Raw genomic sequence first — 25,266 nt, forward strand, 5'->3', positions numbered from 1 at the left:
CTGTTCTTTGGCCTGCGATGCTCTTCCTTCATCTAGTTAACTTCTGCTCTTCTTCAGGCCTCAGTATAATGAACACTTCCTAAGAGAAAGTTTCCTAAACTCCCTAATTCAAATCCCTAGTAATAACCTCTCATAACACTATGTACCACATTTGCAATTTAAAAAAATGTGTTTGTATGATATCTCTTTCCCACTATAAACTGTGGACTCCACAAAGGTAGGGACTGTGCTTGTTTTTGTTCATTATTGTATCCCCCAGTACCTAGCTTAGTGTCTGTCACATAAATAGTGACTGTTCAATAAACATTTGTTGAAAGAATTAATCAATTCAAGGCCTTTTAACTATTCCCTCCTTAACCAGCCAACCATATTTTACACTCTTACTCAACAGAGACCTACAGTTCCAGTGTAGATCTCTCTACATCTTTTCATCCTTACTCAAACCCAAGGTCCTTCTCCACCTCTTCACCTACTTAATTCCTCCTATTGCTACAAAGTAGAGACTGAATTTCCCTTGTTACACAAAGCTCTCTTTAACATACCAGTCCATAACAGTCTCCTCTAAACTTCTCTATCACTTTGTATTTATATGCCATTCATTCAGCACTTCATCAAATGCTACCATGTATCATTATGTAGTATTTCATATGTAATTTCCTTGTCTTATTTTTAAAAATACAAGCATTGTTAGGTACTTTGTATATTCTTAAAAGGTAGCTACAGTTTTTGCTACTGAAGTACCAAGGTATAACATAAGTCCTCTGAAATATCCACTGAATGAATTAATGAAGAACTTCCTGTGGTCTGCAATGTTGACTCAGCCTGCAGTTTATCACCAAATTTGGCAACTGACAATTCTCCTTGGAGGCCACCTGGATATTTTATACTATTTCTCTATGGATTATCTCCAGGGCCCTTTTGGCAGACAGTTCAAAACAACTGTGATGGAAGAACATTAAAGTAATGTACTATTTTAATTTTCCTGACATATTTAGAGCAGTTCCATACTCGGGTATTTCTAAATCCATTACAAAATTATTAATATACTCCATAACTCTTTAGGATAACTCTACCTTGTCAACCCTTGTTTTATCCTCTAAAGTTGGGAGAGGTTTTAAATATTTTCAGTATATTAACTTCTACTTCAAAATATATTACTGAGGAAAATATTGTTTGGGCTTTAGTCATGTTTTTACTCTCTTGGTTGAATATCATTTACCATAAACCTTTAATCCTATGTAAAATGCAGGAGTGCATTTCAAATTCTTTTTTCCCTTTAGTCAGACTAAGATCTAAGTAATTGTGACTTTTTCTTTCAAAATCAGAGAGCAAATTATGATTCCAATTATTCTGAGTCTTATTTGAAAATGCAAGAGCTAGAGAAAACAATATGGACAGACAAAATGGAGATTCAGGCTATGTGTGTCACCATTTCAAATGCAAGGACTTAATTTATTTCATGCTTTATCAATCATGATTTACGCCCATACTAACTAAAAAATATAAAAAATTAAAGTTTGATAATAATGAGTTACAGTTATCTGTTTCTCTGTAGACGTCCTTATGAACATTTTACATGGAACTAATAACTTTTTTAACAGCTTTATCAACATGTAATTTACATACCATAAAATTCACTCATTAAGTGTACAATTCAATTTTCTTTAGTATATTTACAGAGCTGTGCCACCATCACCAGGATCTAATTTTGTTTTATCTTATATTTTAACTGAGATACAATTCACAAAGCTGTGTAACCATCACCCCTCTAATTGTAGAACATTTTCATCTCTGCAGAAAGAAACCTCCTACCCATTAGCAGTATCTTTCGATTTCTCTTCAATCCCCCCAGTGCTAAGCAACCACTAATCTACTTTCTGTCTCTGAGTTTATTCTTAACATTTAAAATAATTGAAATCAACAATATGTGGTATTTGTGACTGGCCCCTTCGTTTAGCATGTTTTCAAGATTCATCCATGTTGTTACGTACATCAGAACTTCATATCTTGTTATCATCTAATATTCTACTGCTATGGATATATCACATTTGGTTTAGCCATTCATCAGTTGATGGATATTTGGTTGTTTCCACTTTTTGGCTAATAGGAAGACTGCTGCTATGAACACTTACCTACAAGTCTTTGTGTAGATATATATATATATATTTTTTTTTCCTCTTGGGTAAATAACAAGGAGTGGAATTACTAGGTCAGGTGCTAATCACTCTTAAGATGAATAACAATTTTTTTTTCTATTTCAAAGGGTTTTTGACACAGCCAGGAAACAGATTCTCATGAAAATATTAACATAAATTTTTTTTCATATATAATAGTAAGGTTTGTCTGCACACAGCTTTGCTATCAACAGAACTGGATCACATTACTTTTCAACTTTGGGTTCAAACAGAAATTCTAAGATAAGATGAGAACTCCTTTTAGTGTAAATCATAAAACTAAATGGAGTTGCACTAGTCTATTTAATCAATATACTATGATCAGATTCTATTTTTTCAGCAAGATGTATATATCCATCTCCTGGTGGCTGACAGTTGCTTAAGAGATACATACACAATAAGGGCAGGCGTACCCAGTAGGAGCAGCGATAAACAGGACTTTAAAATATCAAATACCTTGATTAAATACTTATTCCCCTTCCTTAGTGAGGACCAGTTTCTCATTTCCTGAGAATAGGTGGAGCATTAATTACAGTTAGTCGTGTAAATTCCCAAAGCCTTTCACAAAAACATCTTTCATAAATTGGAGGCCAAATAAACTTCTGGTCACATGTTATTTTTGTTTTGCTTTCTGGCAATGTACACTCTAGTCCAAATACATTCAGGAAGCAAACTTTAAACAGAATTGAGAGCTGATTGCAAAACTCTACATTAAAATTGAGGGTTAAAAACACATTTTAATTTAAAGAAAATCAAATATCTTGCAGCAGAAATTAGGCATAATCAAGGGAAAACTACCAGACGTCCTACCAATCACAGCACTGGAGAACGCCACAGGTCGTCCAAACGACGCATTCGTTTTAGCCAGCAGCACTTTCCTCCCGCCAAAGCTGTCCCTGCTTGGAGGTGTCAAGGCGACTAGAAATGGTTAACAGTGACCAGCAGCAGAGAGAGAAACAAACATCCCTGACAACCCACAGCTGAGTAAGCAAGAGCTGTTTATTCACGAACATGTTCCGTTTGGAGACTGTCGGCGAGCCCTTGAAAGCCCAGGCACATTTTAGAAGGTTCACAGAGAGGGAGAGCATAACCTATTCCCCCCGCCGCCAAAACACACACTGAGAGGCTGGGGTGGGAGCCGTCTGGTCAAGGCAGCCGCTACCCACCGTCCCCTCAGTTATAACCTCCCGCAATAGGGCATCCGACCCCCTACGTGAATTGTGTAACTCCCCAAAATGGGCTCGGATGAGGTACAGGCTGGCCCCAACGCCGGGAGCTTCAGAACCCCTTCAGCCACCCGACACCCGCCACGGCCCGCCCCGACGCCGTGGAGCTGGGGACCATGACAAGAAATGGCCCTTCAGCCCCCTCCCCTCACCTGGCCCGGTCCCACCTGAGAACAAGAGCTGAGCCAAAAAAAAAAAAAGAAAACAGGCAGGGAGGGCTGACCTTGTTGTTACTGACAGTGGAGCGGCACATTCTGCTGCTTCCTGGAAAGCTGCCCGAAGGACATTTTTCCCCCTGGAGGAAGGAAACGGGAGGGCGCCGGCCGGGCGGCGGCAGGCGCGGCGGCAGTGGTCCGGCTGTGCAGCAGGCAGCGGAGAAGGTCCTAGGACTACATCTCCCAGGCTGCTCTGGGCCGCCCTGCGTCATGACACCAGCACGCACGGAGGCGGTGACTCTTACCTCACAGAGGTGCTCCTTCGCCGGTAGCGGCTCGGCGCCCACGGTCCATGGACCGGAACGTCGGGCCGACAGGCAGGAACCTGGGCCGTGATCGCCGCCTCCCCGACCCAGGCTCCTCCTCTTCGCTCCCCACCGCCTCCTCCGGACGCCCACAGGCCGCGCGCTGCCGCCGCAGGGCTCACGGAGTCGCCCCGGGAGGTTGGGTGGCGGGTTCGCGGCTGCCGCTGGACTGAGGCCTACTCCGCCGGTTCTCAGTGCTATTGTCCCTGGGCCCGGCCCTGACCGGGTCCACCGGGGAGAGCCTAGTGCGCCGGCTCCGCTGAAGATGCCGGATCAAGCTCTACAGCAGATGCTGGACAGGTACGAGCTGCTCGTGGGGAGAACGCGAGCCGCGGACCCCCGCTCTGGCCCTGCTCTCGCCCGGCCTCGAGGCTCATCGTAAGCGGAGCCCGGCGTGCCGAGAGCTGTTCCACGGCCTGGGGGCTGCAAGGGGGGCAGAAAGTTTGGAATACGTACTTGGGGGAGGACAGGGCGGGCGGTCTGGGCGCGTAGACTTAAAGCGAAACTTAGTTCCAAGAAGTGGTTTCTAGTTTTGTTAGAACGCTGTTTTCAAGCGAGGGCCTGGTAAGAATTAGTTTTTGTTTTTCTTACCACCCCACTCACAACTGTGTTGTAACTTGTTTTGTCCGCGATGTCACTGGCAAGAAGAACCAGACTATCAGGAATGATCCCCCCTACAATTTGAAGACTTTCCAGAAACGAAGTATAAGCGTTCTTTAGGGAAGCTTGATAGGCTGACTTCATTTCTCCTCCCCCCTCGCGCCCCATCCCATTCCCACCCCAAACTGTAATGTCAGGAGTATCCACAAGGGAGCTTTAACGGTCACACCGGAGTAGAGGTTATGGAAAACAGCCACACGAGTCCCGCACTGAACACAGCGTCCCTTACGATTCGTTGAGTTCACTGACAAAGTTTCATCTTAATACTGGGGCCAGTTGCCTGTTCCTGGGGGGCTCCAGTCGATAAAACTTTTTGTAAAATCAGTTGCATCGCCCTCTGCTGTCCAAATTCTAGTCCATGGGTTCTACCATGAGTTTTTGGAGGCTGTTTCCCCCTAGCCAGGTCTTAACTTCTGGCTGATAGCCAGTGCTACGGGCTGATGCATAATGTTTGTGGTTGCTTACAACTCAACTAGCCACCCTGTTCAGTAGGCAGTCCAGCTCTTTGTACTGAGTAAAGGTCCAACTGTAAGGCGTTAAATGAAAGGCCTCCCTTAATTGAGATTTTACCCAGTTAAATGCTTTTTGGATCTGTCACAGCCAGAACACCAAATCACCCGAGTGCATCCCCTCCCAGAGTGACAGACATTTCCTTTTGGAGCTTAGCATTTTGAGACATCTGAATGATAGAAATCATATTATTGATGTCTTATGTTGGGGTGACTCGATGATTAATCCAACCTTTGTTTGAAGTCAGCATTCAGGTCAGGTTGTATTGGCTACCTCTTTTAATGTAAGTAGTTTACAAGCTCTGGGAAAGCAAAACTTAACTCATCATTATGTATCTTGACTCCTAGAAAAAAAATAGAGCCTGGTACTGAGCAGGGGATCAGTAAATATTTTATGACAAATGCATGAACTTTTTGTCATTTTCCCCAGTTGCCTATGGGTCCGATAATTTATAAGGTTTTTCTTTCATTATAATTTAACATACTGGCCATTGTATAGGACTGCTAAAATACACCCGGAGGAGACCACCTCCTGCCACTGCCATTTCCAATTAAATGAGACCATATTGTGGTGTGAGGTATTTTGTAACTGAATTTTTTTCCCTCTGAAGGCCTGCTACTGTCGCTTGTATGTAGGTGACCTTTAGAAAGTTTTTGTGTCCAAAAGCTGACCTGGCTTTCACATAAACTCTTTGGAGATTTCCATAAAAGTAAAAAGCCAAGGAGTGCTCATGAGGCATTTAAAACTTCTCAACTGAAACTTGGAACTTCTGGCTGCATTTACTGAAGCAGGTGACTATAATACTGGCCTACTCTCATCTTCTGTACCTCTTTGACATAACTCAAGGTAGATTCTTGAGATGACATTCAAAGACCTTTATTGTCTAAATCAGGAGTTTTCAACCTTGGCTCCGTGTTAGAATCATCTGGGGAGCATTTTTAACTAAGGATGGGTGCCTTGCTTTACCCAAGATCAATTAGATCACAAATTTCTGAAAAATGGGATGTAAGCATGAAATTTCAGAAGCTTTCCATATGTTTCTGATGTGGTTGAAAACCACTACCCTAAACCCTAAGGAATTATTTCATAAGAGATGGTACAGCTTAGTGAGAAAAACTTCGGGTTTAGAGATGAATATTGAAATTCTCATTTTGCCACTTATAGCTGTGTGACTTTGAACTTAAACTGTGAGGCTCTACATCATCATTTACAAAACGGGAATATCCTACTTCACTGAATTGTATCAAATGAGAACATATGTTAGCACTTTATAATTAAAATGCTACTCATATGTTAGGCACACAGAAGGTACTTGGGATTCTAGTTTAACCAACCATTGTAGCAATTTTCCCCCCATATCCTTCATATTACTGCCATCCTAATCTGGGCTGGCCATACATGCAAGTTGAACGCAAAAATATTTGGTAGGTTTGTTTGCCTATTAGGGCCCAGAATTCACAAACACACACATGGTCTTTGTGTGGCAATTTTTGAGGGACAGAATTTTGCTCAGAAACCTGCCCATATATTAATTTCTTCAGTGCAGGTTTTATCGTTCAGAAGACTAAAGAAATGTGTTTAACATACTATTCTTTGCTTCTAATTTAAAAGTTAGGTATTTGATAATGAATTATTAATTAATATGCCTACACATGCCCAGTGCCATTCTAGGTCCTTAGTGTATGGTAGTGAACATAACCAAAAATACTCATATGGAGCTTAAATTCTCATGAGGTTTCTCTTCCATAAACTGTCAATTAAAGTGAAGATTATGTTTAATTATAGCATAAATGGTATGTTCAGTTTATAACACCCAGTCTGTGGGGGGTTTTAAACTTATGGCAAGTTATTAATAGCCAAAGTTTAATTGCCCTGTCCTTTGTAACCAAATTTGGTTTAGCAACTATTTATCTTGATAAATTTTATTGCATAAAATAAATTTATGGGTGAAGAAAGTATATATAGAGGTCTATCCTTTGTCTTTCATTCATATAAACAATAAACTTTTATGTAAATTTATTTTAACCTTTTAAAGTGCTGTAGTTTAACAGTTTGAGAGTGGTGGGGAGGGGGGTGGTTTTCTAGTGTCATGAATGATTTGGGGTCAAAAAATGGTTGCCCAATTTACCATTCATAAATTGAAACCCTTTATATGAGGCTCTCTGAACCTTAATCAGTTTCACTTTCCTTCATTACCACACATTTTTAAAGAGAAGCTTGTTATATATTAATCTATCACTGTCTACTTTCTCATTTTACCTTAAATTTCTCAAAATTAGGATTGATTGTGTAGAGAATGCAAAGACTATTGTAACAAACTGTAGGAATTGACCTCAGGTTTGAAGCCTGGGCCTGCTGAGAGGTGCTTCTGGAAACAACTTTTGTGTACCCCATCTCACAGTAAACATACACTCAGGAATTTGTTGGACATTATTTTGCATCACTTACTTGCACCTAGTGAGTAGACAAGGCACAAAGCCAGTGCCCCTCGAACAGTCAGTTGGGAGGAAAAGCAGGGAGAATAGTTTGCTCTCCTCCCCACTGGTGCAGTGGCAGAGTGAATCAGAATCTTCACTCTGTGGAAGTGTTATCAACCACAGATGTACCTCCTTTTTGACAGATGCAGAATATTCTGATAGGAACATGCATATTATTTTTTGATTTATGTAGCCATCTCTTAGTTTCCATTAAAGCAATTTCTCCTTCTCTTTGTCATTTGGTATCTTTTCCTTAATCATATCACTATCCCATTTTGACAATTTCAGGCCAATACTTGCAATTAAAAACCATTGGCAATTAATTACATTGGCTTCCATCTGTATATAAAAAGTGGAGACATTATAAAGTCCCTGTTGACCATTGTTCCCAGACCCATCTTCTTCTATCCCCACTCAACTATCAAAAATAGGTTTATATTCTTCTAATCTTTAATGCTCTATATGTACCATGTAAAATATTTTTACTGTCAAGTAAAATGGAGATTGTTTAATTGTAAGATGAATGTTCAGTTTATGCTACTTAGTCCTTCAGAATTTTTAATAAGTTCTGTGATACTCGAACCTGAGATCAATTCCTGCAGTTTGTTACAATAGTCTTTGCATTCTCTACACATTCAATCCTAATTTTGAGAAATTTAAGGTAAAATGAGAAAGTAGACAGTGGTAGTTAAAAAAAATACATGAAAAATACCCATTGTATTAACATACTACTCTTTTTTTTCTTAATCCATGTCCCTATTTATCACATTTAGGTTGTTATTTTCTGTTTACTATCTCTTACAATTTGACTTTCATTCCTCTCTCTTGTTCATAACTCTACTATAAGTATATTAACAGTCTCAGTTAACCTAATGACTTTCTCCTGGGTCTTCATGTCCTTGACATTTATGTAATGAAAATAAAACTGATCACTGCCACCTCCTAACTTCTTGAAACTGTTCTATTATACTATACTATTTCTCTGTTTTTTGCTTTTTGTCTCTTCTTATACATTACCTTACCTTTACTCCCTCCAGTCACTTAAGAATGACTCAATCCTCACACTTAACCATTCTTCTCAGAAAAGTGTACCACTCTCTCATTTTCATTTCTATTTGAGTTACTCCCAGATGTGTGTCTTTATTCCTGACCTCTTTCCTGCATTTTAGTGTCTCGTTTCTAGGTGCCCAATAGATACTTCCATTTCTGTATCCACAACATTACTAGCTCCTTGACCCATCTAAAACTCAACCACTGCTATTTCCTTGGCTTTTACTTCTCTTGACTTCCCAGTTTTTGGTCTTTGATAGGACCATTTTTCTAGTCTACCATCCAAAAACCTAAGCCTTTTTTTTTTCTTCTTTCCCTCCAAACCCACTTGCTTAGGAAATACTGCAGATTCTTCTTTCTCTGCCTCCAATTTTTCTTCTCCAGTTTGACTTACAGAGTGGCACTAGAATTGGCCAATGCACAATTATCGTCACGTCATTTCCATGCTTTAAAACCTGCCATTCTCTATATCATGTACAGGATAAATTCTAAACTTTCAAGACCCTATTTGAGGGATTTAGATCTATTAATATAATCCAGCCCCAACCTACCTTAATAACCATATATTTCTGTACTCCAGTTCATTGTCTTCTGAATATATCCTGCTCTTTCATCTCCTTATTTTGCTTTAGATGAATTCCTGTTTTAACACCTGCTCCTACCCAGCTTTAGAATTCAAATTTACCACCTTGAAGCATTACACTGCTCCTTCAGGCAGAGTGAGTTACTCCTTCCTGTGTTTCCATAGGATCTTTATAAATTCATCATTGTATAACACATTGTATTGTAATTCTTTTAAAGCACCTATCCTATGTCTTGGAGCCTTCCACACACATTCAACTGGAAGTTCACTGAGAACAGAAACTATTCCCTATCCCATTTCCCTAATACATTGGAGGCACTGTTGAATCGCAGTAAGTTGCTTTTCATTCTTTATGACATATCAGTGCTTAGAATAATCTTACAGAAGCACCATTTTAAAAATCATCTCATTTACTTAAAAATTTCTGTATATTGCACACTAAACTTAAGTTCAAATTCTTGAGCCTGGTCTTCAAGACATTTATTGTACTTCAGACACTGTGTACACATGCCTGGCACCAACTACCTTTTTTTTTCTTTTTTTAAAGGTATTATTGATATACACTCTCATGAAGGTTTCACATGAAAAAACAATGTGGTTACTACATTTACCCATATCATCAAGTCCCCACCCATACCCCAATGCAGTCACTGTCCGTCAGTGTAGTAAGATGCCACAGACTCACTGTTTGCCTTCTCTGTGCTACACTGTTTTCCCTGTGACCCCCCACACCATGTGTACTAAACATAATACCCCTCAATCCCCATCTCCCTGCCTCCCTACCCGCCCTCCCACATCCCTCCCCTTTGGTAACCACTAGTCCCTTCTTGGAGTCTGTGAGTCTGCTGCTATTTTGTTCCTTCAGTTTTGCTTTGTTGTTATACTCCACAAATGAGGGGAATCATTTGGTACTTGTCTTTCTCCACCTGACTTATTTCACTGAGCATAATATCCTCCAGCTCCATCCATGTTGTTGCAAATGGTAGGATTTGTTTCTTATGGCTGAATAGTATTCCACTGTCTATATGTACCACATCTTCTTTATCCATTCATCTACTAATGGACACTTAGATTGCTTCCATATCTTGGCTATTGTAAATAGTGCTGCAGTAAACATAGGGGTGCATATGTCTTTTTGAGTCTGAGAAATTGTATTCTTTGGGTAAATTCCAAGGAGTGGGATTCCCGAGTCAAATGGTATTTCTATTTTTAGTTTTTTGAGGAACCTCCATATTGCTTTTCACAATGGTTGAACTAGCTTACATTCCCACCAACAGTGTAGGAGGGTTCGGCACCAACTACCTTTTAAAAGCTTTTTGCTTCTCTGTAAGAATGAGTCCATAAGTACATGTCTTTCGCCCAGGCCAAACTGATTTGCTTACTGTCCTCTGAACACAAGGTGTTCTTTTCAGTATCTTGTCTTTATTTTTCAAGACCCAGTTACGATTCTGCCTCATAAAGCTTTTCTGACCATTTCATCCAGAAATATTTTTCTCCTCTTCTCCAGACTTATGTAGCAATTCTTTTCATGCCATACATACATTGCTCCCAACTTTTTACATGCCATAGTCCATAAGTTGATGAGAGATGATATACATCTGTATGGCACATTGGAGTAGACTGCAAGGGGTTTAGATCTCTGGTGAAAACTTATTATGGCTGCTTAAAAGTATCCTTGCAAAAATGAAACAATTTCTTGTACTAGCTATAATTCCCTTAAAAATGAAAAATGAAAACTTTTCTCAGCATACTCTATATATATGGCAGCATGGTGCATTGAAAAATGCTGAAATTTCGGAGTTGAGGCCTTGGTTGCATCCTTGCCTCTCTAACTCTGAGGCCTTGGGCAGATTACTTAACCTTTCTGGGCTTTGCTTCCTTATTTATTAAGATGGAAATCATTATGCTTGCAGAGTTTAAAAAATAAGAGACAAAGAGCATGGCATAAATATATTCTCAATAAATGATTGCTTTCATTGTGGTTTATTTCCCTGCAGTTTTGTCAGAAGGTAAGGTGTCATGATTGTGGTTATACCTCTTTGATGAATCCATTTCAGTTGGGTGAACAGACTTGTAAAGGGATTTTTAGTCTTCTTGAAGGTATAGTTCCTGTTGCAGAAAACATGGGATGTGACACCTTTAATCCTAAGACAAAGCAAGCAGTGTTCCGTTGTTTTTTTATTGAAGTATCATTGATACACAATCTTATAATGGTTTCAAATATACAACACAGTTACAGTTACCCTTATTATTAAATCCTCACTTCCTCTAGTGCAGTTACTGTCAACATAGAAAGGTGTTACAGAATCATTGACTATATTCTCCATGCTGTACTACTATCCTGGTGACCAACTTAAATTATGATTGAGAATTTTTATGCTCCTTTATCCCCCTCCCCACCCCCACTTACCCATCCCAGCCCCTCTCCCATGGTAACTCCTAGTCACTTCTCAGTGTCTATGAGTCTACGGTGTGCAGTTTTTCCATTGTTAAATGGGGCCTTCCTTGCATTAACCAGTGTATGGATCTCTAAGCACGTTCTGAATTCAGGAGTGCTTGTTCTCCTTAAAACTTTCCCAAAAATACATTGTTAAAGCAGTGTATGTAACACAACAGCAGCACTTTTAAAGCTTGTTTCATTGCTCTCCTTTTCCTTGGAATTATTCTATACTGCTACACTTCAGTTTTTATCAGTGTGATCTTGGGGGCAGGAGTCTATGATTTCCCAGATCTTTGTAATAATCCCAGATTAACACCTGCAATTCAAATCTATAAAGGTAGACTTTATTGTGAGCTTTGATTAGATAACCATACCTATCTTGCTTAGTTAATTTATGTGCCAGTGAGAAACTATTTTATTGATGTTTCCTCCCCTTTTTTCCACATTCTTTTACAAAAAATAACTTAATCATATAAACAGTAGATGAGTCACAAATAAACCCCATGAAGTGAGATTATCACTGTCATTCATCCTTCCCAACTGGATTATCTTAAAACCTTTTTCTTCCAACCTCATTGGACTTTGTCCATGACAATATGCTCATTTCCATCTCTAAGCTTACTTATGCTATTTTTCTTACTTTGAATACCTTTCACTCCTCAATCCAACGTGAATTCTCATCTGTAGTTCTCTCCTTTTCGTGAAAGCTTCTCAGCTATTTCATCCTGAGTTTCTTACTGTCATCATTACATTTCTGTATTACTTTTGTCTCAGCATCTTTTCTTGGCACTTGATGTTTTGTATGGTGGTTTTTATGTGATCCTTCTATGCATATATTTGTTTCTTAATTAGACTGTAAATTCCTTAAATTTAGTTCCTTGTGGCATCAAGTAATGATTTGTCTTAGTAGGTACTTAGGTTGATTTAGGAGATCTTGGAAAATGGTAGGTTTAAGGCAAACTAGCCATGTATTCCTTGAACTGTTTATTCACTTTACTGTTAGGATATAAACTGGAAAAATAAGTTACAGTTTTAAAATCATACAGAACTAAGTGACTGATAAAGTGACTAAGTCACTTTATTAGAAGAAGTGGCATGTTATCTATATAGATCAGTGGTATTAGCAATTCCAATAAGGTTGTACCTTTAAGGAATAAGTAATATTCTTTAGGTTTGTCTAGTTATTTTTTCTTGTCTTCATATTATAGTAGTAATTTTTTTTTTGCTCTCTTAACCAATCATGACAATTCCCAGATTTCCCTTTACTTTGTAAACTAATGTGCCACAACTTAGCTGGTGGGAGAGTGTGGAAGTAAAGATGCCATCAGCAAGCAGGAGGCATTTAGAAAAGCTAGTGGAAGGAAAAGGGGTGGAAGAAAATTAATTGAGAGGATTTAAATGAGTATCTTTAGCAGTGGTGGTGGCTTGGTGGAAAATAGGGACCTGATTAGGAATCTCAGACTTTTTCCACTGAATACCAGCATGCCAAGCAGAATTGTTTTATCTGCTAATTTGGGTAAGAAAATGCATCCATAAAATGCATCGATGTAAAGTTGACACAATTCTCATCTTTATTGGTGCTGGGAACTTCATCAAGTGCTCATTTGGTGGTTATATATGTGCCACGAAATTCTTAAGCAATTTCATAATCATTTGTTTAATTCTTCACAATAGAGGATCTTAACATAATACCTTTTTTATGCCGATAACACTTTGGTAGTCTGGTTAAGCCTATGGGTTCCTTCTCATCAGAATGTTCTGAAAGAATAAAATAAAATGTGTAAGATCAGAAATGAAACCAATTATGTTGAAATATAACTATCAAAATATTAAAAATCTGGAAATAATTGAGCTTTAACACACTAAAATGCCTTAGACCACTGTTGGTGGGTCTAATAAATAATTTCAAATTAGTGATGAACCAAATGTTATTTTGGGAGCTCCACAGCTACAAAGTAATACGAAAATTTCTGGTCACTAATTTCTGTTGCTATACTGCTATTATTTCTAAGGTTTGCTTATATTCATCGTTGAAGGAAAATTAAATTTTATTTAGAGATTAGCAAAAATAAAGAAGTAATTTTTTCACCATCCAAATTTACTTACCCGATAACATTTTCATGGACCCCAAATTAAGAACCCATCTTACAACAACTCTGAAATTCTGTCATTAAACTGATAACTGGTGAGCAAGGACTTAAATTCATTCTGACTCCAAAGCCCAGGCTCTTGAACAAGTTAGAATATTCTGAACTCACATATCTTTTCCCAAAATTTAGCTAGTTTTTTTTCCTTAGAAAAAATGATCTAAAGCATTTTACTTACTGTTTAAATTAAAAAACAATTTAAATCATAAGAAAAAAAGAAACAATTTAAAAATATTTACATTGAGTATAAAATGAAATTTCATTCCTGTATTATGGTGAGTTGAAGAGACTTACAAAAGGGAAGAAATAAGGAAAAAGAAGAATGGCTAGAGTAGAGGTCCTCAAACTTTAGATATCTTGATCACCTGAGGGGCTTATTAAAATAGTGTCAGTGGTTCCTCAAAAAATTAAAAACAGAATTACCTTATGATCCAGCAATTCCATTTCTACCCTGAAGAACTGAAAGCAAGGTCTTAAAGAGATTATTTGTACACCATAACAGCAGTATTCACAATACTGTAGGTCAAGGTAGACCTTGGAGGATTGAAGAGAACAAGATGGGGAAATGACTTAAAGAGCCACTACTACAGTTTGGTCAGAAATTGCAACCTTTTCTTGGGTATGAACTTTGAAAGGTTTGGCTTCGTCCTTTGAAATGGGAAATTGCCAATTACTCTCACCTTTTAAGGGTATTCAGATAGCCATCCCATAAATTAAAATATTAAAATATGTAATTTCAAAATGTTTGGTTTTATCTTCATTGACTGTTTTTGTCGAAGAAATGACCTGATCCAATAGCAGAATTAAGAGCCTGTTTTGCCCATTATGCTCTTTTTCTATGAGAAATAGAAAAGCTTGCAAGACTCAGAGTACTTGCCGTAGAAATTAGGATTATTTAATGCTTTTCTGCTCTAGTTCTGATCAGTAGGAAATGAAGCTACTGACACAGAATACTGTGTGCACTTGTAAAATCTGTTTAGAGTTTACATTATATGACTGTTCTGGGGCCATCTCATAGCCAGTTCCATAAACTCTGTATCAAGACTGGGTTGCATTTGGTGGGAAATCTGCTGCACACTGGTTAAGCTTAAAAAAAAAAAATCTGTGGGTTTATGTAAGTGAACAGTGCAAGAGTATATTTAGCGTTAAGCACAGCTTGATCCATGTCTCAAACAAAGCCATTAGTTTCCATCTTTTAGCATCCTCTGGGTTCTTTCGACTCCACTTGGTGGCTCTCCTGGCAGCAGAAGTGTCACACCCTCATTTAGCCTCACACTTTCCTGCCTTCAGGCCCAGTAGAAAAAAAAGTCTGTGCACAAACTTTCCCAGCAAAAATTCTGAGGTTCATTCTGCTAAAACTAGCATTATGGGCCCTGCTTCCCAATTGCTATAATCTGGGACATGGGATATACCCTTAAACCAATTTAAGAATTACCCCTCCTGGAGTTGAAGATTCAGGAGGATTAACTGCCAAAACTACATATGTGGCTGAGGTTGGAGGGAAGAGTGGTTTTCTGTAGAAAGTGTGGGATACTTTGTTCCTAAAAAAAAGAAATTGTGCTGTACATTAAACCACAAGTTTCTACTCCCCTCCATTCTAAGACCTTGAGAAACCATAAACCCATCATTTTCAAAGATAACTTTTCTCTTACAAAGAGGGAAGTGGAGAATTGGGGAATAAACAGCTGAAGTAGATTGCATCATGAAGGGAGTTGGGTATGGGGAAGCCAAGACAGAAAGCATAATTATAAGATCTTCTCAGATGATATTCCTGGTCAGTCTTTTCAGAAGTTAAGAAAAAAAAAAAAGTCAAAGAAAGGATCCATATACATATTTTGTTCCCTCCAGTCTTTTTCTCCAGACCTGAAGACCAGGCTGTATTGCCTAAAAACATTCATTGCCTAAAAACATTCATTTTTATATGCTGAAAGTAAATTTGCCATGTGCCTGGCCCTTCCTTCAAAGACTAATGTTTTTTTCATTACCTGTAAGGTAGTAAATCAGTCTTTAGAATTTAGCATTTTCTGTACTGTCATTTATATGTATTTAATCCAAAACAACTATTTCTAACAATGCAAATCCAGTAATTGTTTACTTTATATGGTCTGCTTTCTCCAATCTTTTTGCCTTCTTTTTACCTGCCATTTTTCTACACCAGTGGTTCTCAAACTTTATTTACATTGGGATAACTTGGAGGGCTTGCTAAAATAGATTTCTAGACCCTCCTTCGTCAGAATTTCTGATGCACTAGATCTGGGGTAGAGTCAGAGAATGTCCAAATTCCCAAATGATCTTAAGGTCTTTGTTTTGGGAACCCCAGTAATAAAATCACTTGTCCCTGTCTCTACTGATGTCTACTATCACTCCTCCCTGAAGCCTTCCCTGATCTATCCTAATAGACCTTTTTTGTTCGTTCTTAAAGTGAAAGTACTTGTGGTAATTTCACTGGAACCTTAAAGCTATCTACTGGGCATGATTCCAGTTATTATAGGGTCCAGATAGAAAAATCTTCATTTATTTTGTTTGTGCAACCACATGGAACCAGTGAAACCACATGGGAATAGTGCTCAGTAAGTGTTGTGTTGCTGGCAGTTTCTATAATTTTCAGTTGCTTGCTTGTTTTGTACTATTACCAGAAATAATTTATGGAATTAAATAGAAATTTCCACTTCATATTTATTTGTTTGTAAACTGATTTTTAGATGAAGTAATTTGGTGGTGTTACCAGAAGTTCACATGTTGTGGACAATACTATTTGATCTCAGATGACCATCAGATTTACTGATTAACCATTGGAATAAATAGAAAGTGGATGTGGTAAGTTGTAATGCTGAAAGCAGGCAAACTTTAAGGTTTTTAAAAATCCAAGATCTCTTGGTTCTTTGCATTCTCCCTCTGTTTCTGCTCCAGAAAGCAAAGGCAGGGGAGATGGAGAGAAGAGCAGATAAGAGGAAAAGGAAGAAAAACGGGAGATCAGAAACAAGAGAAAGAAAGAGAAGAAAGGGAAAATTTTGCAGGAAGAGGGGAAATAAAGAGAAAAAATTGAGTGGCAACAGCAACTCAGCAACCTTTGCCATACACTGCCTACCCCAGGAAAAAATGCAATCCACCAATTAAGTGGGCCTGGTTATAGTGGCTAAGATGAAACCTTAGTGTGCCCTCATGTGATTTCATAAAGAGCTGTTATAAACAGAAAAAAATAATAATAAGGCAAACTTTTTGAGAGCATTACTATCAGTAAGGTTTATTTTGATACCACCTTTGTAAGATAATTTCAGTTAAACTCTAATGAGCATCAGCTTCAAAATCCAGATTTGTAAACTGTATACTCATAGTCACTGTGAATCAATAAAAACAAGGTTATTTGTATTAACGCTTCTAATTAGGTTTAACTCCTAGTAAGTTTCCACTGTAAAATCGTTCAACCATCTTATCTACCATAGTTGTGAAATTAGAAAGAAATCTAAAACTGCTTACTTTAAATATTAGTTGAGTACCTTCTAAAAAAGGAAAACTATAAAAGTAGTGGGGAGTATACTGATGCCTTCAACTTTGAAATGCATCAAGAACTAAGATGAATCAGTGAGTAAATGTGTGCGTATGTTGCAAAATGTAAGAATTGTAGAATCTAGATACTGGAAATATGCATATTCCCTGAACAGTTTCTCAGCCTTTTTTTTGAAGTTTGAAATTTTTTATAATGTTGGGAAAAAACTAACTCAGAATTTATGGGGAATATAGCTGTATAAGTATTCCCGTTATACTGAAATGAAATTGCCATTATTTTTGTAGGTCAAAAACAGACAAATAAGGCAACTTCATTTGGTTCAGTCCATCAAAGTTCTGAGTAGATACATTTGTACTTTTTTTACCCTGATGACTGAGATTGGCTTTATTCAGTTCACTTTAATACTAATTAATTGTGCTGATCTAGTTGTACTTAGGTACATATATGTTCCATTGTTGAAATGAAAAACTTGTAAGAACTAGATACTCTGCCTGTATTTTGTTATCAGAATGATAGATCTGACTTCCAAGAGGTATACAAACGTATTTACAAAATGACCTCAGCTGTGAGGGGAATATATACTAACACTTCAGTTAACTGGTCTGTATGGTATATTTTCGATTGAAATTTTATGCAAAAATTGTAGGTTAAAACCCAAACCATGGATAGTGATGGTGGTTGCCATCAGCAATATGAATATACTTAAACTACTGAATTGTACTCTTAAAAATGGCTAATGTAGTATATTTTATGTTACATATATTTTACCACAGTAAAATATAAAAGGAGAAAGAGAAGGCATTTTGGATAACCCTAAGATAGTATGAGAGCACTGACAGCTTGACTGAGGTGGGTCAGAGGGTCAGTATGCTAACAGTATGCCACCTACCTCCCATTTTTTACCTAGGTCATTTAAAACCTGAGTGAATTTGAAAGCTGAATCAAAATTGCAAGTGTGGATATTGTTGCCATAGATTCAATTCCATTTTTTCCCCCGTTTTAATTGGAGGACAGAATTAAAATTCATGCTTTTCTAAAAGGTCTAGACACCTCACCTGTCTATATAGTACCTGACTATATCGTCTTTCTCACTGAGCATAGTTAAGCTAGTTCTGACAGAACCCACATATCTAAATAATAAGTGAAAACTGCACACTAGGTAACAAGCTTTAATCAGCAGTTATTTTCAGTTGTACAAACTTTAATGGGGAGGAGTCACTGGTCTCCCTGAGTTAAATTGTGTTTGCCCTAACGAAAATCAATGTCAAAACTTGTACTAACTGGGAGAAAAATAAGGAATTGCAGCCTAATTACACAAGAACAAATTAGACTTCAATGAAGTACCCGTAAAAGCAAAATGGGAAATGTTTTTAATTAATCATCTCAATAGAATTTTTCTTTAATATAAGCATCCCAAACTTGACATTTCTTAATTTCAAATATAATACATATAATTCTGAAAAAAGGATAACCAGTCATACCTATAATGAAAACATGTAGGGCCAAATTTATATCACTATACTAAAACAATATAACCTGTCATTATTTTCTCTTACAGAAGTTGCTGGGTGTGTTTTGCCACTGATGAAGATGATAGAACAGCTGAGTGGGTGAGACCATGCAGATGCAGAGGATCTACAAAATGGGTTCACCAGGCTTGTCTCCAGCGCTGGGTGGATGAAAAACAAAGAGGAAACAGTACAGCCAGAGTGGCATGTCCTCAGTGCAATGCTGAATACTTAATAGTTTTTCCAAAGTTGGGTAAGAAGATCCTTAAAAACAACACTGTTATTTGTGATGTTATTGTACATAATTCTATGATCTCAAGTTTGTTTTTAAATGACCCATCTTTCCTTTTTTGTGAATTTCTCTGTTCTCTTTCTGTTGTTTCCTTTCTATGTCAGATATTTATTTGTTTGCTAACAGTTTACAGTATCCTTAATATATCCCCAGATCTGTCCATTTGTCTATATATTAAAATGTTTGCATTTGGTTGAGTGGATAAAGAATGTGGTCATCTAACTGGATAAAATTAACAAAGCTATAAAAAAAAAAGCTGACTTAAGAGTCTCATTTTCTGGAGACCACTGATATAGAGGAAAGAAAACAATACAGTGTTCTTTCTAATACTTATCCTGAATTCTTCTATTAAGGAATAAAAGAGAAATTAAAGATTTAATAAAAGATAGCCTTAAATTCATCTTTGGAATCCATTTGATGATGTTGTCTTTCATGAAAACTGCTTTCCTTTCCCTGCAAATTGTCAGGCAAGGAATACCAAAGGTCTTTGAGAATGGGGCTAGCATTAAATAGCAAGCTGTTTAAATGAACCTGTAACTAAGGCTGATACTTAGTTAGCATGTACCACTACAGCCATGTGATTGTGAACTTGTGTCATTCTCTTTGGTGCTTCTGCCATGCCAGTTGTTTTTTTAATATCACCTTGACTGTAATCAAAAGGTACATGAAGGCAGTTTGGGTTCTGGAAAAGTCAGAAGGAAAGAATGATTTTGGGGGAAGTAGGGTCAAAGAGAAATTGAAAGTAATTATTAGATGTATTTTCTAGGTGCAATGCATATTGAAATAAGGCCCTCTTTTATTTTTTTTAATGAGGTAACATAAATGCAGATAATGAAGTGCTTTTCTAATGTGAGAAGATAAATAGTAGCAAGCAAAATTTCCATGGTCGTCTGTATTTCTCTAGCATAATGCATAGAAAGAAATTAATGCTTCCAATGAAAGGAAAGTAGGATAGTAGAGAAGGTAGTGTTTCTCAGACATTAGAATTTGTGGATCATGTGATGGGTCTTCATGCACACCACCAATTTTAAATAAACACAAAAGTAATTCAAAATTTGACATTGTAATATCAAAGCATTTTAAAATGATTTAAACATTAGGAAAAGCAGTTATTGCTGTAATCTTTCACCACACTGATCTTTCTCACTAAAATCAAAGTGAAGACTTCATATCTAACTGTTTTATTTTCCTACTCTTTAGTTCTGAATTCTACTTTTCAACTACGGGTTGTTGGGAATAATAGCAAGTATAGGATGATTCTGTTAGATGTTTTAGATATCCAAATGTTTGGATACAAATACTGTTGAAAGAATTCTCACTGAAAAGTATATAAAATGTTCAGTGAAACATTGAGTTGACAAATGTGTAGTACTCACTATTGAAGTTGTATATTTCAGTTTGGAAGATGGCATTGTGTAAATCTGTCCTTTTGGTTATATTCAGTTCTAGGAAATGTTTAAGTCTAGTGGTAATTGAATGTGATTTTTAAGTATACCTAATAATAATACGCTGATGTCTTTCTACAACAGGGTAAGAAATTGGCTAGATGTAGGAAAAGTGAACCTCTTCAGTTTAGCCACTTGTAGCATGATTTGGTCTTCATATTTTATCTTTAAGAATTCTTAAAAGCTTCTGTACAGCAAAGGACACCATCAATAGAACAAAAAGGTATCCTACAGTATGGGAGAATATATTCATAAATGACAGATCCGATAAAGGATTGACATCCAAAATATATAAAGAGCTCACACACCTCAACAAATAAAAACCAAATAATCCAATTTAAAAATGGGCAGAAGAGCTGAATAGACAGTTCTCTAAAGAAGAAATCCAGATGGCCAACAGGCACATGAAAAGATGCTCCACATCGCTAATCATCAGAGAAATGCAAATTAAAACCACAATGAGATATCACCTCACACCAGTAAGGATCGCCACCATCCAAAAGACAAACAACAACAAATGTTGGTGAGGTTGTGGAGAAAGGGGAACCCTCCACACTGCTGGTGGGAATGTAAATTAGTTCAACCATTGTGGAAAGCAGTATGGAGGTTCCTCAGAATGCTCAAAATAGAAATACCATTTGACCCAGGAATTCCACTTCTAGGAATTTACCCTAATAATGCAGCACTCCAGTTTGAAAAAGACAGATGCACCCCTATGTTTATCACTGCACTATTTACAATAGCCAAGATATGGAAGCAACCTAAGTGTCCATCAGTAGATGAATGGATAAAGATGTGGTACATATACACAATGGAATATTATCCAGCCATAAGAAGAAAACAAATCCTACCATTTGCAACAACATGGATGGAGCTAGAGGGTATTATGCTCAGTGAAATAAGCCAGGCGGAGAAAGACAAGTATCAAATGATTTCACTCATATGTGGAGTATAAGAACAAAGGAAAACTGAAGGAACAAAACAGCAGCAGAATCACAGAACCCAAGAATGGACTAACAGTTACCAAAGGGAAAGGGACTGGGGAGGATGGGTGGGAAGAGAGGGATAAGGGGGGGAAAAAGAAAGAGGGCATTACAATTAGCATGTATAGTGCGTGGGGGGCACGGGGAGGGCTGTGCAACACAGAGAAGACAAGTAGTGATTTTACAGCATCTTACTATGCAGATGGACAGTGACTGTGAAGGGGTATGTGCGGGGCACTTGGTGAAGGGGGGAGCCTAGTAAACATAATGTTCTTCAAAAAATAATAAATAAATAAGTAAAAGGGAAAAAAAAGAATTCTTGTTTTACCCTCAAATGATAGGTTCAGGTCTTCACTATACTGTATGTCATGAAGGTCTGCCATTTGAGTAAGCCTCAGATAATCCCAGAAATTTTTACTGACCTTATCAGTACCATGAAAAAAAGTTATAATCCTTCATTTGAATTATTTTTGTTAGCACTTTTCCTCCTCACAATATAGAAAAGCAGAGTCTTGTATTTGCTGCTGTTTTTTTAATGTAAACTTAAGATACCTGCTCAGGGGCTGCAATTTGAATTATATTTACAATTTTCCATTCAGTCTTTACACTGACTCAAGAATAGAAGGCTTATAATGAAATGCCAGCTGTTATCTGTAAGTGAAGCCATGTGTGAATTGCCTTTCAGGTGCCATACTCTTCTTTTTTACATGGCTAGTACTCTTGGACATACTGCTCCCAGTATACCTTTTCAAGTCAAGGTTGAAAAATAATTGTGGTTAAAAGAAAATTCCTTTTCTAGACCGTGTTTTCATTGATGATCAGTAAAAGTTGCCTGTATTTCTTGATTCATGTATTATGTATATGACAAGAGTTGATTCACACTCTGAACACTAGTAGCTTCCTGCAGCCATAAAACAAAATACGCATCTGTGATAGTACTTGTTCTTCCTCATTGTATACAACACTTACAATGTCCAGTAATATCATCTGATGATAGAATTTAGCCAGATTATTTTGTTTCTCTCTGAGCATATTTGTCATTAATTTTGCAGCTGACCATAGTTATGCCTGTTTTTGTTAAAGTTCCTTTGACTGCAGTCATTAATCTTTGCTTTAATGACAAAATTTATAATGCAGGTTTTGACTGGTTTACCTGGAGTAATTGAAAATTATATGAATGCTTCATTGGCTTCTTGTCCCTGTTTAATAATGTTTCAGCCCCTGTTCAATAATGTATTACAGTATGGAGGGAACAAGGAAGTCAGAAGGTCTTCCAGTGTAAACCAATCACTTCTAATCCACTTGACATAAATCATTCTGAGATCACACTGTTTTCACTGTAAGATCATACCATTTATTCATTGATGACATTCTGATCTAAATGTTTTTTGTCATTTTTACTCTTCTGTGAATGCTTTTGAGTAAATTTTCTTAAATTGGGGATTTTACACATTATGATAGTAACAACAACAAAATATGTATTTAACCAATGTTAACAACTCACATAATGTGAAAGGTAGGTAGCTGAAACAAATAGTCCCCTCTTGACTGTCTTTATAGGGCATGTGTGACCATTGGAACAACAATTAAGTTGTCTGTACACCAGTTACTAGATTGCCAGGGAACCACCATTAGTCCCCAAGTGACACAAGAAACACTGGCTAAAAGAAGGAATAAAAGGCAGAAGATGTAGAGAGGAAGACATGATGGTTAACACTCTAAGGGAATGATCTCTATTGGGCAGGTATTAAAAAATTTTTTCATATGAATTTAGCCTTAGTCTGACCTGCTAAGTCTGCATCTTTTCTCGTAGTTAGTGGTGGCGGGAATGGAGGGGTGGTGGCAAATGTGTGTTCTTAATTGTTGTTAGGGAATATATTGTGCTCAGTTATGAAGAATTTAGAGGATGGATTAGACTTTCATTCTGCTATTTGCCACCCATCCTAAGGTTTGCTGCTTCTTTCTTCAAATGACTTAGGCCAGTAGTATATATGCAACTGCTTGAAACTGTGGTCTGAGGAACCAGCAACATTGGAATCCTCTGAGAGCTATTAGCAGTGAAGAACTTTAGCCCCTTCCCACACCCAGTTTTAATTAAAATCTGTATTTTCATGAGATCATCAGATAATTTATGTGCATGTTAAATCGAACAAGCACTGCTTTAAAACATGAAGAGCATACCATCTGAAGAAAGTTTGTCTTCCATTAAAAATTAAGCCTTTTCATGAAGTTTAAGAACAGGTAGTGATCTTGTTTAGCTAAACAGAAGAATTCAGAGAGGATCTCAACAGCAGGATTCTTGATTCCTAAGGATACAGGGACTGATTCACATTAGATTACTTTTCTTTCATTTGTTCCCACAATGTTTTTTAATTTTAAGTGTATAGGTTTCTTCCTTCCTTAAATTGATTCCAAAGTATTCCATTCTTTTTCATGCTCTTTTAAGTGGAATTTTCTTAATTTTATTTTCAGGTTGTTTATTTTTATTAAGATATCACTGATATATGCTCTTATGAAGGTTTCACATGAAAAACGTGGTTACTGTACTGACCCATATTATCAAGTCACCCACACACATTGTAGTCACTGTCCCATCAGTGTAGTAAGATGCCACAGAGTCACTACTTGTCTTCTCTGTGCTACACTGTCTTCCCCATGACCCCCTGCCTACAGCATGTGTGCCAATCATAATACCCCTTAATCCCCTTCTCCATCGCTCCCCACCCACCCTCCCCTACCCTTTGGTAACCACTAGTCCCTTCTTCAAGTCTGTGAGTCTGCTACTGCTTTGTTCCTTCAGTTTTGTTTTGTTTTTATATTCCACAAATGAAGGAAATCATTTGGCACTTGTCTTTCTCTGCCTGGCTTATTTCACTGAGCATAATACCCTCTAGCTCCATCCATGTTGTTGCAAATCATAGGATTTGTTTTCTTCTTATGACCAAATAATACTCCATTGTGTATATGTACCACATCTTCTTTATCCATTCATCTACTAATGGACACTTAGATTGCTTCCATATCTTCACTACTGTAAATAGTGCTGCAGTAAACACAGGGTTGCATATGTCTTCTTGAATCTGGAATCTTGTTTTCTTTGGGTAAATTCCTAGAATTGCAGTTCCTGGGTCAAATGGTATTTCAGTTCTTAGTGTTTTGAGGAACCTCCATATTGCTTTCCACAATGGAGGAACTAATTTACATTCCCACCAGCAGTGTAGGAGGGTTCCCCTTTCTCCACATCCTCCCCAGCATTTGTTTTTCCTTCTCTTTTTGATGTTGGCCATCCTAATGTGTGAGGTGATATATCATTGTGGTTTTAATTTGTGTTTCCCTGATAACTAGTGATGTGGAGCGTCTTTTCATATGCCTGTTGGCCATCTGAATTTCTTCTTTGGAGAAGTGTCTTTTCAGATCCTCTGCTCATTTTTTTAATTGGGTTGCTTTTTGGGTGTTGAGGCATGTGAGTTCTTTATATATTTTAGATGTTAACCCCTTGTCAGATATGTCGTTTAGGAATTTATCTTCCCATTCTCTAGGATGCCTTTTCTACTGATGGTGTCCTTTGCTGTACAGAACCTTTTTAGTTTGATGTTCCATTTGTTCATTTTTGCTTTTGTTTCCACTGCCAGAGAACATGCATTCAGGAAAAGGTTGCTCATGTTTATATTCAAGAAATTTTTGCCTTTGTTTTCTTCTAAGACTTCTGTGGTTTCATGATTTACATTCAGGTCTTTGATCCA

At 37.4% G+C, this 25,266-nt stretch overlaps 2 protein-coding genes across 3 annotated transcripts in view; one reads left to right on the forward strand and one right to left on the reverse strand.

The window, feature by feature from the left end:
* Positions 1-3,756, reverse strand: part of CPEB3 (cytoplasmic polyadenylation element binding protein 3) — a 191,512-nt gene extending 187,756 nt beyond the window's left edge. The window contains exons 1-2 of one of the 2 annotated variants that reach the window (XM_057506086.1): positions 3,624-3,741; positions 2,985-3,070 (exon numbers count right to left, since the gene is read on the reverse strand). The gene's annotated coding sequence lies outside the window, so the exon portion shown is untranslated. Of the gene's footprint in view, positions 1-2,984; positions 3,071-3,623 lie in introns of both variants that reach the window. The other variant, XM_057506085.1, reaches the window with a different exon arrangement.
* A 139-nt stretch (positions 3,757-3,895) lies between these two features.
* MARCHF5 (membrane associated ring-CH-type finger 5) overlaps positions 3,896-25,266 on the forward strand; it is a 54,531-nt gene continuing 33,160 nt past the window's right edge. The window contains exons 1-2 of the mRNA XM_036923165.2: positions 3,896-4,220; positions 18,854-19,056. Of these exons, the coding sequence (XP_036779060.1) occupies positions 4,186-4,220; positions 18,854-19,056 (238 nt within the window). The 5' untranslated portion in view covers positions 3,896-4,185. The remainder of the gene's footprint in view (positions 4,221-18,853; positions 19,057-25,266) is intronic.

Source organism: Manis pentadactyla, chromosome 8, assembly GCF_030020395.1.
Source record: "Manis pentadactyla isolate mManPen7 chromosome 8, mManPen7.hap1, whole genome shotgun sequence".
In the NCBI taxonomy this organism is placed as follows: domain Eukaryota; kingdom Metazoa; phylum Chordata; class Mammalia; order Pholidota; family Manidae; genus Manis; species Manis pentadactyla.